The sequence below is a fragment of the Caretta caretta genome, chromosome 8, assembly GCF_965140235.1.
Source record: "Caretta caretta isolate rCarCar2 chromosome 8, rCarCar1.hap1, whole genome shotgun sequence".
In the NCBI taxonomy this organism is placed as follows: Eukaryota; Metazoa; Chordata; order Testudines; family Cheloniidae; genus Caretta; species Caretta caretta.
Genome location: NC_134213.1, coordinates 3,386,157 through 3,406,157, shown reverse-complemented (window position 1 = coordinate 3,406,157; position 20,001 = coordinate 3,386,157). Strand labels below are relative to the sequence as shown.

The 20,001-nt window shown below is 48.0% G+C and overlaps 1 protein-coding gene across 5 annotated transcripts in view; it reads left to right on the top strand.

The window, feature by feature from the left end:
- The window catches only part of CYFIP2 (cytoplasmic FMR1 interacting protein 2), a 79,078-nt gene that overhangs the window by 13,621 nt on the left and 45,456 nt on the right, over window positions 1-20,001 (top strand). For 4 of the 5 annotated variants that reach the window (XM_075131235.1, XM_075131232.1, XM_075131233.1 and 1 more), the window contains 14 exons: window positions 48-125; window positions 2,734-2,835; window positions 5,034-5,215; window positions 6,629-6,725; window positions 7,765-7,893; window positions 10,165-10,269; window positions 12,275-12,366; window positions 15,864-15,981; window positions 16,878-16,997; window positions 17,513-17,638; window positions 17,997-18,163; window positions 18,567-18,714; window positions 19,051-19,204; window positions 19,771-19,927. In XM_075131235.1, coding sequence (XP_074987336.1) covers window positions 48-125; window positions 2,734-2,835; window positions 5,034-5,215; window positions 6,629-6,725; window positions 7,765-7,893; window positions 10,165-10,269; window positions 12,275-12,366; window positions 15,864-15,981; window positions 16,878-16,997; window positions 17,513-17,638; window positions 17,997-18,163; window positions 18,567-18,714; window positions 19,051-19,204; window positions 19,771-19,927 — 1,775 coding nt within the window. The remainder of the gene's footprint in view (window positions 1-47; window positions 126-2,733; window positions 2,836-5,033; window positions 5,216-6,628; window positions 6,726-7,764; window positions 7,894-10,164; window positions 10,270-12,274; window positions 12,367-15,863; window positions 15,982-16,877; window positions 16,998-17,512; window positions 17,639-17,996; window positions 18,164-18,566; window positions 18,715-19,050; window positions 19,205-19,770; window positions 19,928-20,001) is intronic. The other variant, XM_075131234.1, reaches the window with a different exon arrangement.

The following is a 20,001-nucleotide window of genomic DNA, read 5'->3' as shown; positions in this document are numbered from 1 at the left end:
TTCTTTCTAGTGGGCGTTCCACAGCCATATGTTTCTGTATGTTGCAGAATGAAATGCTGGAAGAAGGACATGAATACGCAGTGATGCTTTACACTTGGAGGAGCTGCTCTCGGGCCATACCCCAGGTAAGAAATAGCATTGGATTCCTTCCCAGAAGGGACATGCTAGAATAGCCAGCTGGCTGTCACTTACAAATGCCTTGATCTGTGCTGGGGAAATCAACCAGAAGGAGAGAAGACCCTTATTGGGGTGTGGTGAGAAGCTGGTATGAGACTACACTGACCCCACCAGCCCAAGCATCCCACTGCTGGAGAGGAGAGGGGCGTGGGCTGCAGTACCAACAGCACTAGACAGCTGCTATAGTAGCTGCAGAGCTTTGGGGTACGTGCTTTGAGGACTTGTGCTGTGCCCAGGGCAGGACCCATCTCTGTCTGTTACGAGGAGTGTGGGTAGCACCTGCTGTAATTAAAGCTGTGTTGTAACTTCCATTCTAACCCCTCTTCTTCAGATGCTCCTCACTTTCTCACATTCCTTTGGAGCTGGAAGTTGTTTCAGCTCAAAGTTTATTTGCTTTTGAGAAGTTAGGCCCAGATCCTCAAAGGTGCCTAACTCCCATTGATTTCAAGGGGAGTTAGGTGCCTAAATACCTTTAGGATCTGGGCTTTAGAGTGAAATCAGCGGAGCTGAATTTGGAAGACACTTTCCCCCTGATTCTATTCCACAGGTTACATTGGGATGATTTCAAACTTGGCTTGTTTGGGGGCTTCCACTGAGATTTAAACATCACGTGAAGTTTGAAAAAAAAAACCCCACGTAACACACACACGTCACAGCTGTATGTGTAGCTCTGTGTGATACAGATATTGTGCATGCAGACAAAGAAGACCTCCTGGTTCAGAGTTCAGCCTTGCCAGAGGCTGGATGAACACACGTTTTGTTGGCTGCTGATACATTTAAGTGTTGATCCAGCCATAATTTTTGACACCTTTTCCAGCCAAAGTTGGGCATTTTTCTAGCCCCTCTAGCTACAACAAAACCCTAAATTTTGAAGGGCCCAATCCTGAAAACACTCACACACAAGTTTGCTCATCTGTGGTCCTCTCTTGAGTGATTGCTTGCAGGATTAGGCTCAAGGCCTGTAGGCTGTAGTGTGAGTCTGTGTTACGTCACTGTGGTAGATGCTCTTAGCAGGGCAGATACAACATGCTTTTATTATCCACAGTGACACCGGGGTTTCTCAGTAGTGCAATGCAGCCAAAGACGTATGTCCACATGGCTGACAAGGCTGATGGTTATGCCTTTGTGGCACCCCAGCAAAGGTCAAAATGCAATTCCCCTGGGGCTGTCCTTTGTTGGTGGTTTCATGAGTCGCAGCCTCCTGGGGCTTTGTGCTCCTGCCTGAATATTTGCTTATTCCCAATGATTTTCTGTTCCTGTGCTATAATTGCCTCTTTCAATCACGGAAACATGCTGCAGGCAGAGTTTGAATGGATGGCGAGAGAGAGAGAGAGAGAGAGAGATTGCCATGGCGTGGGGAGAGGGGATTGAATGCCACCGAAGATTTGTTTTTTTGGTGGATTAAAATCTTTACCCTCCTGGTGCTGTTACTCTGCCTATCTGAGTCGCTTGCTGCACTGACCCTGCTCTGCCTCAATGCATCTCTTACATGAATTCCTAAGGGCAAAGGTGCTTTTATGGCCAGATGTTTTATAGCAGATTCAGCCCCAAACACAAGATAGAGCAGCCGCTCTGCTGCTGTAGATTGTGCCAGTTTGTATCGGCTCACCAGCGGCTGTTACCTCTGTGAGAACCGCTGGAGCAGAGTGCGCTCTGGCCATGCCCTCGGTGTGCCCCTTAGGCTAGGGAGGCTGTGCGTGGGTGGCATGGAGCTGGCCATTTGGGGATTTGCTTATACAGGGACGCTGTTAAGGCAGCTTCCCAGTGGTGCAAACTCATTGGAATAGGGGTTGAGGATCTTCCCTTACACCATTGTGCCCACATAAAGGAGGGTGGAGGTAGAGTTGAGAGAGGCCTCAGAGCTGAATTTCAAATGAATTCAGAGAAGCATGAAATTTGGCAATGTCGGATTTGGATACGCGTTTATAACTCTTACCAGGCTGTCCATTAAAGAGACAGAGTTTGGAATTAAAGCAGGTGAAATTCGGATAAGCCTCTCCCCGTATCCAGGTTTCCATGACCTGGATGTAGGTGACCTATCAAGATATTTTTAATTTGAAAATAAAATTAATAATAATGATAAAGCCCCCACAACATTTTGTAGTACAGTCACAACTCATCCAAAAAAGCCATGACTTGCTGTTGACCGTAACGGGTCTGTTCCAGAGCTGCAAGAACATTAAAGCCTCGAATGCACTTTGAGTTTTGTGACTTTGCAATGTGAGGCATCAGTGCAACTTTACAGCGCGATGACCTTTCATCTTCATGTGATGACATCAAGCCAGGACTTGTCCAGGCAAAAAATATATCAGAAGACTTTGCTTCCCAGAGCAATGCTGCAGGCCACCATCCTCGTTTATAATATCTGAAAGGAATCCCAGGTCTGAGAATTGCTTCCATAACAACAAACTTGGTTTTCAACTCGACTGTCCTCCTTAACCCAGGCCAGGCTTCACCTTGTCATTTTGACCTTGAAATCATCAGAGGATGGGAGCCGGTGCAAACCAGAGATGTTGTTAGGAATGCTAATGATGACCATTTGTTGCTGTTATTCAGGTGAAATGTAACGAACAGCCGAACCGGGTGGAAATTTATGAGAAGACCGTGGAAGTTCTGGAGCCGGAGGTCACCAAGCTGATGAAGTTCATGTATTTCCAGGTAAGTGGTGAAGGAGGGAGGCAGGAGCTCTATTCCCAGTTCAGTATTTGTGGCTCTCTGATCTCATTTCCCTGCCAGTCCAGCCTGGAGGACACCTTCCCAACTTCTCTTGGTAGAGCTGAGACACCCTTTAGCTTTGCAGCTGCTAGTAGTCATGTGGGATACCTCACAGCAAAATCTCTAAGGCACACAACTCTTGCCTAGCCTCAGATTTAATTATAAACTCAAAATTCAGCCCGGGTCATAAGCCTTTGGGCAAAGCTGGGCCCAGAAGCTTATGAAGGTCCAGGTGGCTTCAGCCCTGCTGTAGATATTTGCTCTGCAATGTATTTCTATAAGGCCGCCACCCCACTAATACTTAGAGACAACAACTAATGTTTTTAGTGCTCTGTGAAAGGAAATGAAGGGTTAGGAGAGAACAGTCACCCTCCAGAGCCTGAACGGTGGGTGTTGAGGAAGACACAAAGGCACTTACATCACCATGTTTTTGTTGGCATTTCTGCAGCAGGGGGAAATATTTGAGTTCAGTATTACATGTGATAGAAGATAACAAGCATGAGGTTGCCAGACCACCTGCCCCTTTTATTTTTGCTCAGATTAATACTTTTTGTCAGCCACTTCCACAGCTCCCCAGATTCAATTTGCTTTGAGGTGACAGTGTTTTTGGAGAGATTTCCCCTTCTGTCTGGTTGCAAAGCCAGGCACAGTCCAGGCCACCCATTTGTAAGAGGATGTGACCCCAGATAATGAAAGTCTTCTGAGGCTGGAAACCTTTCCTTTACACTTGCCACTAGGACTGTCCAAAGTAAATAAGGGCACAGAGACTTAAATTTAGCAGCGCTCAGACTTGAGACATCCCAAAGCACTTAACAAAATCACGTGCTAGGTTCTGGCAGAGCATGTAGACTGATCACTGGGCTGTCCTCCAGGAGTTCACACAGAACCTTGGTCAGCTACACCCACTTCTAATGCTGGCTGGGGCCAGGTTTCTCCCTTGCTCTTTTTCAGTGCCATGAGAGCTGAATAGCTGAGCAGAAGGGCTCTTGGCTTAACACCTTATTTTACCTTGCAGAACTCGCCACTCTGTGTGACATTGTCAGCCCAAGGCCTCATACAGGGTTTGAACCCACATTCCTCTGGCCAGCAGTGAGAGTACTTTCAAATGAGCTGGGATATTTGTAACAAAGCCTCTTCATCTGTCATCAGTGGGGTTTGAACATGGAACCTTCAGCACTGTAACAGGGTACATGTAACAGGGTACATGCCCTGCTGGGGCACATCCTGGTGGCAGGGTCTGGGGATTAGCTCTTGCCTCATCTGGCACCCCTTTCTGTCAGTTGCTCGCCCCGTGGCCTCTTTCTCTCTCTCTGGAACTTGGGGTGCTCCCTCTTTGTGACTCAACCCTCCGGGCAGGTCACTATTTAGTCCTTCAGGGGTGTCAAAGTCCCACTGGACAACTTGTCCATATGCCATGGGAGGCAGTCTTCCGGTTCAAGTCCAGGTGCAGGGGAACTTGGGCCCATCCACTGTTCTGAGTGCAAATCCAGGGACCCTGTGCCCAGTAACAACAGTCTATTCAGTCTCAGTTGCTGTTTCCCTGGGCTCCTTCCTACCTCACTTCTCTAGCTCCCGGCCCATCTCTGGGTTTACCAGCCCGAGCTTTCTCCACTCCCAGTGGCTACTCCTCCCCCGGCTTCTTGCTAGCCTCTGTAGTGCAGGGTAGGAGCCAAGGGTTCGCTTTCCCCCTAGATCTCCTCCTCGTCCTTAGCCAACTCCCTTTCTCTCTAGGGAATGACTGCAAAGCTCCTCCCTGCAGCCCCCTCCTGCTCTCATCTTCCTGGCTTTATACACGCTCAGCCTGGCCCTGCCCAGCTGCGCTTCTTCATCATTTAGACTTTATCCGTTCCCGATTCTCCTCCAAGTGCAGCCCATAAGGTTAGTTGGCCCCTGTTAACCTACTCAGGCCTTGGGTGGGGTGGACATCCCATCTCAGCACTAAACGTGCAGGCCTATTCCACCTGAGCCGGCGGAGGAATGCTGTTAGCTAGTGGCAGTAACGGGCTGTTTTCCATTTGGTGGGCCGATCGTTAGATGGGGACATGTCGCACACTGGTGCACACTGAGCCACTGGATTACATAGTTCTACTAAGCACGAACAGGACACCCACTAAGTACGTTCCCCTTCCCTTGTCTTCCAGCGCAAGGCTATCGAGCGGTTCTGCAACGAGGTGAAGCGCTTGTGCCATGCTGAGAGAAGGAAGGATTTTGTCTCCGAGGCCTATCTCCTGACGCTGGGGAAGTTCATTAACATGTTTGCCGTGCTGGATGAGCTGAAGAACATGAAGTGCAGCGTCAAAAATGACCACTCTGCCTACAAAAGGTGGGAGGGGAATCACCTGACTTGCACATTTCTGTAGCGTGCGGGGAGGAGGCGTAGGATGGCCAGGGCTGTGTCTCATTTGCTCCTGACTCAGGGCCGGAGGAGGAAAGATGACCCAGTGGTTAGGATGCTAGCCAGAGCATGGGATTTGAGTTCCTCCTCCATCAGACTTCCTGTATGACCCTGGGCAAGTCACTTAGTCTCTCTGCATCAGTTCCCCATCTGTGAAACGGGGACAGTAGCTCGCAGGGATGTTATGAGGATAGATTAAGGATTGTGAGGTGCTCAGATACTACTGTAATGGGCGTCAGATAAATAGCTTAACTAGAGAGAGCTAATGAGATTATTTTGCAGGTGATTAACAGTTTCTGCTAAAATGCTGTGCAGTGCCGGATGGCTACTAAACGAAACAAAAATGCAAAGCATAAGCCTCGGAGTTGCGTGAATGTCGTTAGAGTTTTAGTGGCATAAGTTTCCATAAAGGGTTTTGCTCTTTGGGGGATTTTCCCCTTAAAACTACAGAATATATTCAACGCAAACCAGTCATCAGTCAAGCAAAATAGAGGAGACCAGACTGCAGGAGACAGCAGACCTGCAAGGCAGCCATGGCAGGTTAAAGAGCTTGGATTTAAACAAAGCATTCTTTGCTTGTGTTACTAATGACACGTAGGGATATTAAAGGTATAACATTTTAAAAAGCTAACCTCAGTTTCCCTATCTGTAAAATGGGGATAATGTTACTGACTTCCTTTGTAAAGCGTTTTGAGAGCAATGGATAAAAAACTCTAAAGAGCTAGCTATTATTATTTTCACCATTTATGTTGTCTGCTCATTAATAGCATTTTGCTCACCTTGGACAGTAAAACTAATCTGGGCTGTTCATGGTCACCTTCACATGCTGGTTCTCAGGCACTAGCAAAGCATTACAGTGTCTGCACTGCAAAGATCGCAGAGTGATAACTGCATCTCCTGATGGAACTGGTGTAGAGAAGACAAAACACTAAGCTGTGAGTCAGGAGGTCTGAGGTCTAGTTCTGGCTCCCCTCTTGACTTAGATTACAGTGTAAATGGGTAAATATCCACTTAACCTCTCTGTGTCACAATCTCCTTGTCTGTAAACCAGGGAGAATGGACCGTACTCAGAACTGTGAAGTGTTTTATAGATAAGAGGGACACTGTAAGGGCTAAGTATTATTCTGATAAAAAAGGCTGTTTTCATTTAAAATTAAAAGAAAATCATGAAAATGTTTCTATTATTATTAAATTGTATAAAACTTGTATTTTTTTTACCCAACCTACGTGTTGGGGTAAAATGACCTGACTGCTGTGTTAACATGGCATCAACATTTTGACTCCACCAAGAGATAACATGATACAAAGAGCCCTGTACAACACAGGATCTTCTCCTTTCAGAGCTGCCCAGTTTTTGAGGAAGATGGCTGACCCTCAGTCTATTCAGGAATCCCAGAACCTCTCCATGTTCCTGGCGAACCACAATCGGATCACACAGGCAGGTCGCTTTCCTTCACTCTTTCTCCCACCACTTGCTCAGCAAAGTTGCCAGTTAGTGCAGGAAGGGGAGACATGATTGCATTGGCAGAGCTAAGAGTGCTGCAGGTTTGGCTCTTGAGATGACTACGTTGTTCATTATGCCCTCAATCTAAAGCCCAGTGAAGCCAATTGGAGTCTTTCCGTTGACTTCTGTGGGCTTTGGATCAGGCCTTACATCCAGCTAACAGAACATCTGGGATGACTTTAGAGTTCTCAGGGTATCAGCTACCAGTGATAATAAGAAGGTGTGGGGATCAAAAAGACACAAGATGAGTGGGATGAGGTTGTCTCTTTGGTAGAAGATTTACCCTTCAATCTCTCATACTGAGGTTCCTGTTTTCACCTACTGGGTGCATCCATGCCTTGAGTTTTCGCCAGATGAGACATGCACAATGTAAAATATAGATGGAGCCAGGAAGGTCCACACTCCACACTTCCACTCCTTCTTGGGGATTGCAGATCAGAAAAGGGCTTCAAAATGCTCCTTCCTGATCCCATGGTTTGTGCTGTTGAGGTGGAACATGACACAAAGACAAGAGACGACATTAGCAGAGTGGAAAGTCTCCTCTTGAGCCAGATCATTTCTCTTCTGCCTGTCACGTCACAGTGTTATGTTTGGCTGTTACCCCTGGTTCTCTGGTGACCACACTGGAAGACTCAATCTAAGGAGGGAGTGTTGTTCCTGAAGGCCTGAGAGCTGGAGAAAAGGGGTTTGTTTCTCATGCCTGGTGCCGTAGTGGAGCTAACATTTCCTATACAGCCTCAGGTGAGGCTAGCAGGTGACATTCTCCTCTTGCTCCTGGTTCTGAAACTGTGTCCTTCGACACAAGGTCAGGATGACTAAGAACCACTAACCGTTCAATGAAACACAGATGGCCCTGTCAGTCTGCAAACTGCAGGGTGAAAATCTTGCTCCTTGAGCCTCCAAACGTTTCCTCCACCTTCTTCTCCCTGACCCTTCCACTGTGGGATTAATGTGGGGTGTGTTGGCGTTTCAGTGTTTGCATCAGCAGCTGGAAGTTATCCCTGGCTATGAGGAGCTGCTGGCGGATATTGTCAACATCTGTGTGGACTACTATGAAAACAAGATGTACCTGACACCCAGCGAGAAGCACATGCTCTTAAAGGTAAATCCGGCTTGTGCGCGCTCTCGCATTCTTTGGCTTTTGTTCCATTTCTTAGCGGTGAAATCCCTTTGTGCTCCCACCTCTATTTTTTCTCTCCCTTTTTCTTTCCTTTGTTCCCTTCCTCCCTTGTGGTATCAGATTTGTGGGGAGGGGGGTCTCTCCACGCACACAGAGCCAGATTCTTCTGGAGACAAGGGCTAGAATGACAAGGATGCAGCCTCTCCAAGGAATATCAAAGCTCCTGCAAAGCCACCTTGCTCCCTGTCCTGCCCACTCTCCATCTTCCCTCCCTTAATCTTTTCCTCCTTCCTTCCATTGGGAATTCATAGTCTCCACTGCTTGCCCCACTTCCTACCTTTACTTCTCCCCCTCCAGGCCCCATGACGTTCTGTCCAGCTGAGCAGAGCCGGGCACAGCTGTACACATGGGTCACGCAGGCATGTTCTGAAGCATTACCTCTGCCCGGGGGCTGCGTGTGCTGCTTCCATGGCATTCCCAGCTGCCAGAGCAGTGACTCGTCCCTGTACGGCGCTTTCAGTAGGTCACTGGGCTGCCTTTTCTCAGTCTGTTCTCTCTCCTCTCCTCTTTATTCTTCCTGTCCTTTCTGCTTTCCTTCCACAGACCCTTTTTTCCCTTCTTCCTTTCTCTCTTTACTCTGTTCCCTGTCGCTCCTCGCCACCAGCTTTCTCCTTCTGGACCCTTTACCAGGTCGGCAACCCAACCCAGCGTGCCCAGAGGATACGATGGCTGTACCATGCATTCAGCCAGCTGGCGGAGCCTCTCACTGATGAACGGGAAAGCTCTGTGCACGGCTGTCAAGTGGTGCTTCTGTTGTCACACTCAAGTGTTTAGGAGCCGCTCTTTGCTTGCATGGGCCAAAAGCAGCCTCATGTGGCAAACCAATCCCTGGATCTGGATCTGAATCCCCCCTCCCCGACTTAGCAGCCCCTGAATGTTGCTGCTCAGGCCCCTGGCTAGCAGTGATGGAACCGATTGTTGGATTCTTTGGGCTCCTTCCAGCATTTGTGCCGTGACCCCAAAGAGGCCATAAAGTGAACGTGTCAGGATCTCGGGCGAAGGTAGGCAGGACTAGTGGCAGGAGCTTGATAGGCAGGAACAACTGCCGGGTCTCAGAGTCAGTGTCACGGTCAATAGTCAGGCCAAGGTCAAGCCAAAGACTGGTATCGGATCAGGCTGAGGGTCAATACCGGGTGTCAGGATCCATGTGAGTGTTCCTTGGTTCAAGCAGGAGTCATGGTCCTAGTCAGAGCTGAAGTCAATAGTCAGAGTTCACGAACAGAGAATGCAGGGTGGTCATGGCAGCTAGCTAACGATTCACATTGTTATCTGCTGAACACTCCCTGGCCTGCCCCTTTGGTTTATATAAGTACAAAGTAATGCACATTGGAAAACATCATCCCAACTATGCATACAGAATGATGGCGTCTAAATTTAGCTGTTACCACTCAGGAAAGAGATCTTGGAGTCATTGTGGATAGTTCTGTATAAACATCCACTCAATGTGCAGTGGCAGTCAAAAAAGCGGACAGAATGTTAGGAACCATTAGCAAAGGGATAGATAATATCATAGAAAATATCATAATGCCACTATATAAATCCATGATATACCCACACCTTGAATAATGTGTGCAGTTCTGGTCTCCCCATCTCAAAAAGTGTAAATTAGAATTGGAAAAGGTACAGAGAAGGGGTATGAAACAGCTTCCATATGAGGGAAGATTTAAAAGACTGGTACTATTCATCTTAGAAAGGAGATGACTAAGGGGGATATGTTAGAGAAGTCTATAAAATCATGAATGGCATGGAGAAAATTAATAGAGAAGTGTTGTTTACCCCTTCACATACCAAAAGAACTGGGGGGCATGCTGAGAAATTGGTAGGCATTCAATTTAAAAGAAACAAAAGAAAGTAAGTACTTCTTCACACAATGCACAGTCGACCTGTGGAACTCATTGCCTTGGAATGTTGGGAAGGTCAAAAGTATAAATGGATTAAAAAAAGAACTAGATAAGGTCATGGAGGATTGGTCCATCAATGGCTATTAGCCAAGATAGTGAGGGACACAACACATGCTCTGCGTGTCCCTAAACCTCCAACTGCCACAAGCTAGGACTGGATGACAGGAGATGGATCACTCTAAATTGCCTTCTCATGCCCTATAAAAAGGGAATTCCCTTCTGACCTATGCTGTGTATTTATCGTTTCATCACAATGACTCTAGCCTCTCCTGTTGTCTCCGTGTCCTTCCAGGTGATGGGCTTTGGTCTCTATCTGATGGATGGGAATGTCAGCAACATTTACAAACTGGACACCAAGAAGAGGATCAATCTTAGCAAAATAGACAAGTTCTTCAAGGTCAGTGGCCTGTGCAGGTCAGGTTTGAGATTGCTGTCAATTAATGATCCAGCCTGCTTGGGTGTGATTTTTAAAGCAAACAACAAACATATTTAAAGTTCAGATAAAGGCCTAAGGATCCTCAGACTGATCCAGGTCCTTCTTGTGGCGACGGAGACGGTTGGATTGCCATGGCTCTGGGTGAGCAGGTGGCATATTTCTGATAGTCGTTTGTACTCGCTGGAGAAATACAGGGTTTTCCGGCCCTATTGAAAGTCTAGTCCAATTCATTATGGTTTCTGAGGTTAATGATTGGCTTTTCTTTTCTCTTTAGCCACCATTGACAAAAGGAGCCAAACAACCCTTTGCCTTGCTTTATGCACCCTCATTTCATCTGGAAATCAGAGCCTCTGTAGGGTAGAAATGTGAATTGGAGGCGTGTGTTGGCTTGAACCTGCACCTCAAAATGCTCAGGAGGTTCTGTAGAGAATTAATGCTAAGCTTTGATGGAACAATTTCACTCCTTTCGTTCTGGGCTGGCCTGTGGCTGTATGCCATGCTGTGCTCAGGGAGTGGGTTGCAAAGGGTCTGTGCAGGAATGGGAGCACCTGGATAAGTTCCGCCTGTTCCTCCTGGGACTCTGCGTGTATGCCAGGATGTCCACCCATACCAGCCCAGCTCCGTTGGCTGCTGCAGAAAAAGCAAAGGGCTAAGTCCCTGCACTTATTCTGCCTCTCTTTCCCCTCTGTGGGTAGTCCAGTACCTAGCCCTTAGCAGAGTGCCTGCAACCCCTGGCTTGGGTTGCAGTTGTTCCCTCAATAGGAGAAAGAAAAGGAGTACTTGTGGCACCTTAGAGACTAACAAATTTATTTGAGCATAAGCTTTCGTGAGCTACAGCTCACTTCATCGGATTCATTCATAGGAGAGCGTCTTCTCCCTTCCATCGCTTACATGCCCAGAGCCAGCCATAAATTGGCCCTTTAGATTTGGGTCACATCAGCACTAGCAGACATGGTAAGATCTGGCATTGAATAGTTGTGGCTGCAGCAATGAATAGGAGAATAAAGCATGCTTTCCTTATGAAATGTATTGTATCCTGTTCACTTCCCATTAGCTATGGTAATACTTACCGTTAGCTTTCCGTCCACTGAGTCCTTTTGCCAATAACTTCCCTTTCATCTAGTCCTGTTGACTTAATTTTCCTCCTAAAATAGGGGGAGGGGGGGAGTGAATCCCTGCACTATTAACAACTTCTGCCTCATCTGAGTGAAAATGAAAACCAACCTTGTACTTAATGGATGAATATTGCTCAACCACGAAAGGATTTTGCCCTCTTACATAGGGCTGCTGTTTGCTGCCTTGTCACTCTCATCCCTTCCTGTCAACCCATGGTGTTGTTAGTGTAGGAGATGCGTTGAGCCCAGGAACTTGGGTTAGACTAAAGCATTTAGGTCCTCAGGAGACTAAAGTGTTGTGTGCCACAGACAGAGAAGAGGCGAGACCAAGCTGCCACCAGTGCCCGAGGCCCATGCAATGGCTGGATCCTTGTCCGTTTCTGAAGTCAGCAGGAGCCCTTAATGCTAGCGTACTGCTTTATTTCTCTTTGAGGGGGCAGGGGGGGACGGGGTGAGTGGTTCAGGGTTATTATGTATTTATCTTTTCTATACATACACTCTTCTCTCTCCAGCAGCTGCTGGTGCTTGTGTATGGCCCATTGCCTAGGGACTCCCGGGGGCTGGAGATGTGGCCCTGTACATTACTGAGCAATAAACAGGGTATCACCAAAGCTAGGGGCCGGGAGGTCTATGGCAGGATGATCCTCCCTATGTAAAAAGCCTGGCATAAGTTTTCAGTCATTTTCATCATCTGGGATGCCTGTGCGTCCGGGTGTGCACCTCCCCTTCAACTGGCAGGCCCAATCCAGCACCTCAGGGGCAGAAGATGCCTTCTCGTGTCCTTTTGTGTTGCTCTCCAGCCAAAGGAAAACCTCTACCATATTTCAACCCTCTTATGTTTTCTTTTCCAGCAGCTGCAGGTGGTTCCCTTATTCGGCGATATGCAGATAGAACTGGCCAGATACATTAAGACCAGTGCTCACTATGAGGAGAACAAATCCAAGTGAGTGCCTGCCGTAATGTCTCTTGGCTTCCATGTGTCCGGAAAGGGAAGGGAGTTGTGACACTCCTTCTCTAGTGTGTGAGGTCTGTGCGTGGCTGGCTCCAGGGGCCCAACTGTGCCCAAGGGTGCTTGGGCAGGAGTGCACAGGAGCGAGCATGCCTGAATGTGAGGTCAGTTGTCTGTGCAGGCGTATACGCATGTGTGTGAAAGACAGGTCGTTCCTGCAGGCACGAGTGTGTGTGTTTGTGTGTGTGTGCAGGAAAGTGAGAATGTGGACATATAAGTGTGCCTATATGTAGGGTGCACTGGGTGTGTGCTCACAGTCATTGGGGAGTGTGAGTGTGCATCCATGTGAGTGTACGTGGGTGGCTGTGAGTTTAGGCACATGAGTGAGAAGGCACCCAGGAGTGTCATATGGCTCTGTGCCCATGCTTGTGTACTTGCACAGGAGGGGGGCGTAGCTGTGAGTGCCGGTCTGAGTGTTCGTGGGTGTGTGGGCACTCAGGTGCACAGGCTGTGTGAATGTGAGTGATGTGTGCCTGCTCTGGGCAGATTTTAATCCACATTTTTGATCCGGGGTACAAAATCCTCCAGAGCATGAACACAGCACTGGATTCTATCTGTGCAATAAGCAGGGCACCTTTTCCAGTGGAAGCAGTTACAGTGAGCCACTCCACAGCCCTTCCCCACGCGGGAGGTTTTCATATGGGACACAGGGAATGAAACATGCACCTACCAGTCAGATCCATTTGACGTGAGTTTCTTAATAGTGGTGATTCCATTTTCCTCAAACAGTTTCTTTCCCTGGGGTTTGGTGGTGCTGTTGGTTTATGGAATCATCTAGGATCTGGATTCAAATCCAGTTTAGCTCTCACGTGAAATGAGTGTGAAGCTGTCAGTTTAGATCACATCACATACACACACAAACACACCTGTCTGCACGGTTTGGCGCAGTGGTCAGTTACTGCTCCAAAGCACGTCAGAGATGGATGTGGATATCCCTGTGATAGGTTGGGATTAAGGTGCATTTGCAACTTTGCACATGGCACATAAGCAGTGCCTGACTGAGAAAAGCTATTGTCCCAGGTATCCATCTGGCTTTCCGTGAGCATTCTTCTGTGGGACCAAATAACAGAAAAGCAATACAGAAATGTGCTGTGCTGCTTTCGTGTCTCCACTGTCCCAAGGAGCCTCTTAGGCATTGATTGGTTCAGTCCTTGATCATTCCTAAACCAACATTGTCCGCTGTGTTAAACTGCTACTGCTGATTTTTGTGAAGTGGACTTAAGTCCGCATAAAATGAACCAAAGGCTTCAAACTCAGTTCGCTTCTCTCCTCAAAGTGAAGTGGAGCCTCAAAAGTCATTTGTTCACTGATCCATCCACTCTAGCTACCAAGGCTCTTCAACGGTCTCATAAAGAGACCAGTCTCCTTTCATGGGGCTAGGAAATTACTCAGTGTTTAATCACCAGGCTTTCATTTATATTCCAGTTTCACAATGGAGGCCAGGCACACCTAGGATAGGCTTCCACTCCTCCCGCACAGGTGCTGGCTGGAGGTGTCCTCATGCACCTTCCCAACCAAGAATGTATCTGACCTTCCTTCACTCTTTGAGTTGTTTGCACAATGTTAATTATTTTTGCACAAGGAATTTTGAAACATTGTGGGTGGGGTTTCAAAAATTCCCACCAGAACTTTGGGGGTTTTTTGTTTTTTACAAAAAAGCAGGTTTTGAAAACATTTTGGGAAAAAATTTTTGGTTGGTCGTTCCAAGTTTTCAGTATCCGAAAATCAAAACTCAGAATTTTTTAACAAAATGTATCAGTAAAAAATGGAAATTTTTGACCAAAGTGAAAATGTTTGTTTTGATCGTAAAGCCATTTGTTGATTTTAAAAAATGTTTCAATGAAAAATTTCTACCAGCTCTCCTCATTTTGCCATCCTAGAGTCTAATTAGCTGACTACCTGTCTGACTAATTACGTTTCTAATGTGCCCATCACCACAGTACGTGGGCACCACATATCTCTCCTCCCCCTGCCTTGCTAATACACAGGTTCCTTTTTCACACACTTCCTAACTGAAGTTGCATGGGACTTTGGCTACGAAACTGCTCCAAGTGTCTATGTGGGGGGGGGCATTTATTCCCTGCACCCTTTTAGACTTGCATTTTCATCATTTTCCCCCTTTCTGTCCCTTCCTCCCACCTCCCTCACTCCAGATGGAATTAATTGTATTTTTCTTGCACGGCATTTTATTTCTTCCCTATGGACTACAGTATATGTGGCAGGCTGGGCTGGTGCAGCACCGGCCATCCCTGTTAACCTGCCGATTCTCTTGTGGGAAGCACAGCACACTGAAACGGGTAAGAGCCGAGTAATGGGATTCTGGGATAGCACCATCAAGCACTTACCAGAACTTCAGCCACCACAAGTACCTGCGCCAGGAGCTTGTGTGGACATAGTCTCATGGGAATGCTCCCACCACAAGCAACTTATTCAAGTCCCTCTCCTGTGCACAAGAGTGTCAGGCAGCATCTAGCCACGGAGCAGAAACAACACCTTGTGTCATACCGTGGCCTGTCACGCGGCATGAAGAGCCAATTCCGAATACTCGAAGCAGCTGCCATGACGATAGTTCATGAGAATCCCATGGGCTGACATTTGTGTGCAGAAAACATTTTTGCGATAAGGCCAAGTTCCAAGTCTGGATAGTTCATGATCAGGAATACGGGGGCTAAATTCATTGAATGGACCTAGTTCTTATTTCCACTAATACTCTTTTATACTGGCCATGTAAAGAAGCCAGGACCCTCACTTTAAGGTTCTTTAAAGACTACGAAAGAGAATCCTGGCCAATCGATTGTTCTCTGCATATTAAATTATATACAGGTTTTTTGCTGGGGTAGGAATATATAATCCAGGACCAAAAGAAGAGCAGGAAGGAAGCAGCGTTCCTTGCTGTCCACTGCTGTGGTACCCCACTATTGTGGTAGAAAACACAAACCAGAACTTCAAGGCTGGGCGCACAGAGGATGATATTGTTCGGAGATGGTTATCCTCAGGGTTGGGAGGTAGGGATTGGGCGATGCACAGCCTGTGTTGCTCCTATTCGTTCCCTGAGCACTCCCCTTACAGCAGCATGGATAGCAGCCTAGAGATGGCTGGCTGTTTACTGCTCTCCGTGGCTGGAAGGTAAGTACAGCATGCCCATCTGCATTACAAGGGCGGAATTGAAGGAGGCTTGTCCTGGCAGAAGAGGTAGATGAGAACCCGGTGTAACACCATGTGAACCAGCCTCGGGACGGAGGAAGACCGTGCATCACACACACGCTTTGTCCAGCGGCTCAGGGTGGGACACGGGAGAGGACTGCTGCTCGCTGAGTCCCGATGCTCTGAAGGTGACAGGCTTTCAGAGCGCCCAGGGAAGGCGGCAGCTGAGCGGGAGGTCGCGTTCCGCTGGGTGCCCTCTCCGTTAAAGAGGCCGCTTTTCTGCCCAGGTGGATGTGCACTCAGAGCAGCATCAGTCCCCAGTACAACATCTGTGAGCAGATGGTCCAGATCCGAGACGACCACATCCGCTTCATCTCTGAGCTCGCCCGCTACAGCAACAGTGAGGTACGTTTGGGCAGCGGCCGCCTCCGGCCGCCACCTTAGATGGTGGGTGTCCCCCGGGGTGAAGGAGGAGGAGTCCAGTGAATGGTACAGCACGTCACATCCATGTTCCATGGGGGGTGAGAGAGACGCGAGTGGCATGAACTACCGCTGAAGTCATCAGTAGATGCAAGTTGTGTAAACTGGATGAGCTTCTAGGCGTGCTGCAAAAGCCACTTATCTCTTTGTTACAATACTCCATTATTGACAATATAGTTCATATGAATAATATTGCAACAAAACATATATAATTCATTGTGTGTCGGAGCACCTGGAGCTTTGCACCGGTGTCTTTTTATTATTTAAATTGAAATAAATAAACTACCTGCCAGGGCTTTGGAGGAAGATTCGTGGGAGACTAAAGGACCTGTCTTGCTCTTTGGATATATTGGCTGACTGAGTCCTTTCATATTTGCCTGTGATTATTATTTGCTACTGGGTCATCATTGCTAATTATGATCTAATTGGTAGGGTGCCAGACCTTGTGTATGCGTGTTTTTCTGTTGTTATTTAAAGGATTCACAAATTGCTGGCTTATATTTGGGGCATCTCAGGGAAATCTCTGAGACACTGGGATGATAAGGAAGGAGTTGTATTTTCTCTTATGTTATAGGAGAGACACCACTGAGTCCCAGGTCTGTAGGAAATACGCTGCTTGTGCGCTTACTAAGAGTCAAGTTGAGCTAGGATTGTAACAATAGTTTGCTTTTCCTGTGGGGGATACGTTGCCCGTTGCATTTTTGGCATTTCATCTGGGAATCAGGGGAGCTAGACCTCTCATTCCATAGCTTGCAGTCGTGGCTGAAGAGCATGGCCTTGGGTTTATGACTCTAATTTTGCCACTGTGTGGGGGTCTCCAGGTGGTCACCGGCTCGGGGCTGGACAGCCAGAAGTCAGATGAGGAATACAGGGAGCTCTTTGACTTGGCTTTACGGGGACTGCAGCTGCTCTCCAAGTGGAGCGCCCATGTCATGGAAGTGGTGAGTACCAACAAGGGTCACATCCCCACCAGGTGCGTGCCTTGAGGGCTGGGAATTTTTCACGGTCAACGAGAAATGTGAAAATTTAGTCGACTGTTTTGAAAACAGTTTTCACTGAAATTCTAAGTTTTTCATTGAAATTTCAAAATTTGGGTTTTTTGTCACCATTTCTAAAACGGGGGTGATGCTGACAGTTGTTTTATTGAGAATTCTACGAATAAACATTAAGGGTCAGCTTGATGTTAGAAAAGTACAAGAACTTAATGCCAATGGCCCAGAAGTCATTAGCAACCCTACAATAAACAAAGCAAAGTGCTCGCACACCACGGTGGAGTCAGATCTGGAAACAGCTTGTTTTCAAGCTTCCCAAAGGAATTATTATCTATAAACAACAGGAGTGGAGGCGAGGGAGTGTTTGTCTAAAAGGATGGAAAGCCCTCTTTGTATGATGTGCCATTTCAGTCTGCTCAGCTGTGCTCCTTACAAGTTGCGTTGGTTTTGTTTCCTCCTTCCAGTATTCTTGGAAGCTGGTACATCCCACCGATAAGTTCTGTAACAAAGATTGCCCAGGCACCGCTGAGGAGTATGAGAGAGCCACCCGGTACAACTACACCAGTGAGGAGAAATTTGCCTTTGTGGAGGTAGGTGCTAAGAGTGGCTCGTTTTGTCCAAAGGGATGGTCAGCCCTCACAAGGAAGGGTGGTCTCATGGCTAAGGCAGTAAGATGGAGACCTGGGTTCAATTTCCTGCTCTGCTATAGATTTCCTGTGTGACCTTGGGCAACTCACTTAATCTGGGATTTTCAAAGCCATCTAGGGGAGTGACACACCCAATCTCCACTGACATTCAGTAGGAGTTGGGCACTTAATTCCCTTCACAATCCCAGGCTTCATCTCTCAGGGTCTCAGCTGCAAAATGGAAATAATACTCCTTCCTTTCCCACCAGAGTTACCTCTGCGAATGCAAGGAAACTTATCTAGTTTTGTTCCTTTTACCCAGGTAATTGCCATGATCAAGGGTCTGCAAGTGCTGATGGGCCGGATGGAGAGTGTCTTTAACCAGGCCATCAGAAACACTATCTATGCAGCCCTGCAAGACTTTGCCCAGGTGACCCTCCGAGAGCCATTGAGACAAGCAGTCAGGAAAAAGAAGAATGTCCTGATTAGGTGGGGCCCAAAATGTAACTTAAAGCATATCTCTATTTAGTGTGGTCCTGTCTGCAGCCCAACCCCCATGGGCGACCCTCTGTGTGGGCAGCCCTTCCACAGCTATAACCAGCCATACGCCACATCCCAGAGCCTACCGGTGCGCCTTGCCCAGCACTCGTGAGCAACACACCCGTAACGAACCAAGGTGAGCTGCTTATCCTCATGTGACCAACGCACCTGTAACCATCCGATGGGTACAGTCCAACCCTGGTGAGCCACCCTCCCAAACCTAGCCGGTGCGAGTACCCGTCCCACCAGGTGTCCATGCACAATGTGTTTTCCCTCCTCTTATGAGCATGACGTTGGGCATTTTCTCCTCACATTAAAGGCAAGTTTTAAAGTTTTGCTTTCACCATCCCAGTGTCCTTCAGGCAATCCGGAAGACAATCTGTGACTGGGAGGGAGGTCGGGAGCCCCCTAATGACCCCTGCCTGAGAGGCGAGAAGGACCCCAAAGGTGGATTCGATATTAAGGTTCCTCGACGAGCAGTGGGTCCATCAAGCACACAGGTACGTAAACCGTCTCCACTTCTCCAGGGAGTCCTGGGGCCATAAAGTCATCCAGCGGTGGCCCATTCTGGGGGTTAGTTGTTGGCCCCTATAGTCTTCTCTTTTCCAAAGTCTTTGCATATGTCTTATGCAGGTAGCTCCCATTGTTGCCTTTGGTGCATCACTTGTCCTACAATGCATGCTAGGGCCATCTTCTTTGTGGGTCTCAAATTAATAATGGAAGCAGCCTACAGGATCCAGCCACTGGGTGGAAACTCCCGGGGGCTGGTGGGGCTGGTTGCCTATAGAGCACCATGTGCTGCTGTATCAGTCAGGATGCTGCTGGTTGTTTTAAAGCTTTACATGGTGCGGACTATGCTGGAGTCGCTCATCGCAGACAAGAGCGGCTCGAAGAAGACTCTAAGGAGCAGCTTGGATGGGCCAATAGTCCTGGCCATTGAGGAGTTTCACAAGCAGTCCTTCTTCTTCACCCACCTTCTCAACATCAGCGGTGAGGTTATAGCAGAGGTGGACTTGCACCCGGTCCTGTCCGGCTGCGCTGCACAGATGGGACGGGCATAGGCAGCCTGGTCCGACGGGTCATCTTGCTCAAGAGTGGCCTCGCCAGCAAATTTTACTTTGAGTCAAGGGTTTGCACTGTGGTCTGATTTCAGGCGTGTTACCAGATCCTGGCCACCTCTTAAGTGAAGATGAATGCTGCAGCACTAGCAAATGAGGGGTGGTCTTGTGGGTAAGGCTCTGGGCTCTTTTTCTGGCTCTGCCACAAACTCCCTGTGTGACTTTGGCCAAGTCACTTGATATCCCTGAGCCTCGGTGCCCCAGTTATAAAGTGAGGATCATAATCTTTTCTTCCTCCTACCCGTAAGGTGCTCAGGTACCATGGTGATGGGTGTGGTTTGAGAACTGTGATGGAATAGAATAGCTGAACTGCATTTAAAATAAATGTTATGCCTGGCCTACAGGGCCTGCCCTTTGCTGTAGGTTTCCCCTAGTTCTCTTGCAGACAGTAAACTCTGTGTTCTCCCGGTGTGGGGGAAACATCCTGTCTATTTCCAGAAGCCCTGCAGCAGTGCTGCGATCTCTCCCAGCTCTGGTTCCGAGAATTCTTTCTGGAGCTGACCATGGGCCGTCGGATCCAGTTCCCCATTGAGATGTCCATGCCCTGGATTCTCACGGACCACATCCTGGAAACCAAGGAACCCTCCATGATGGAGTAAGAGCCTAAGGGTGGTTGTGGGTGGGTTCGTTAGCTGGACCTCAGGCACTAAGGAGCCTATCCTAGGGGAC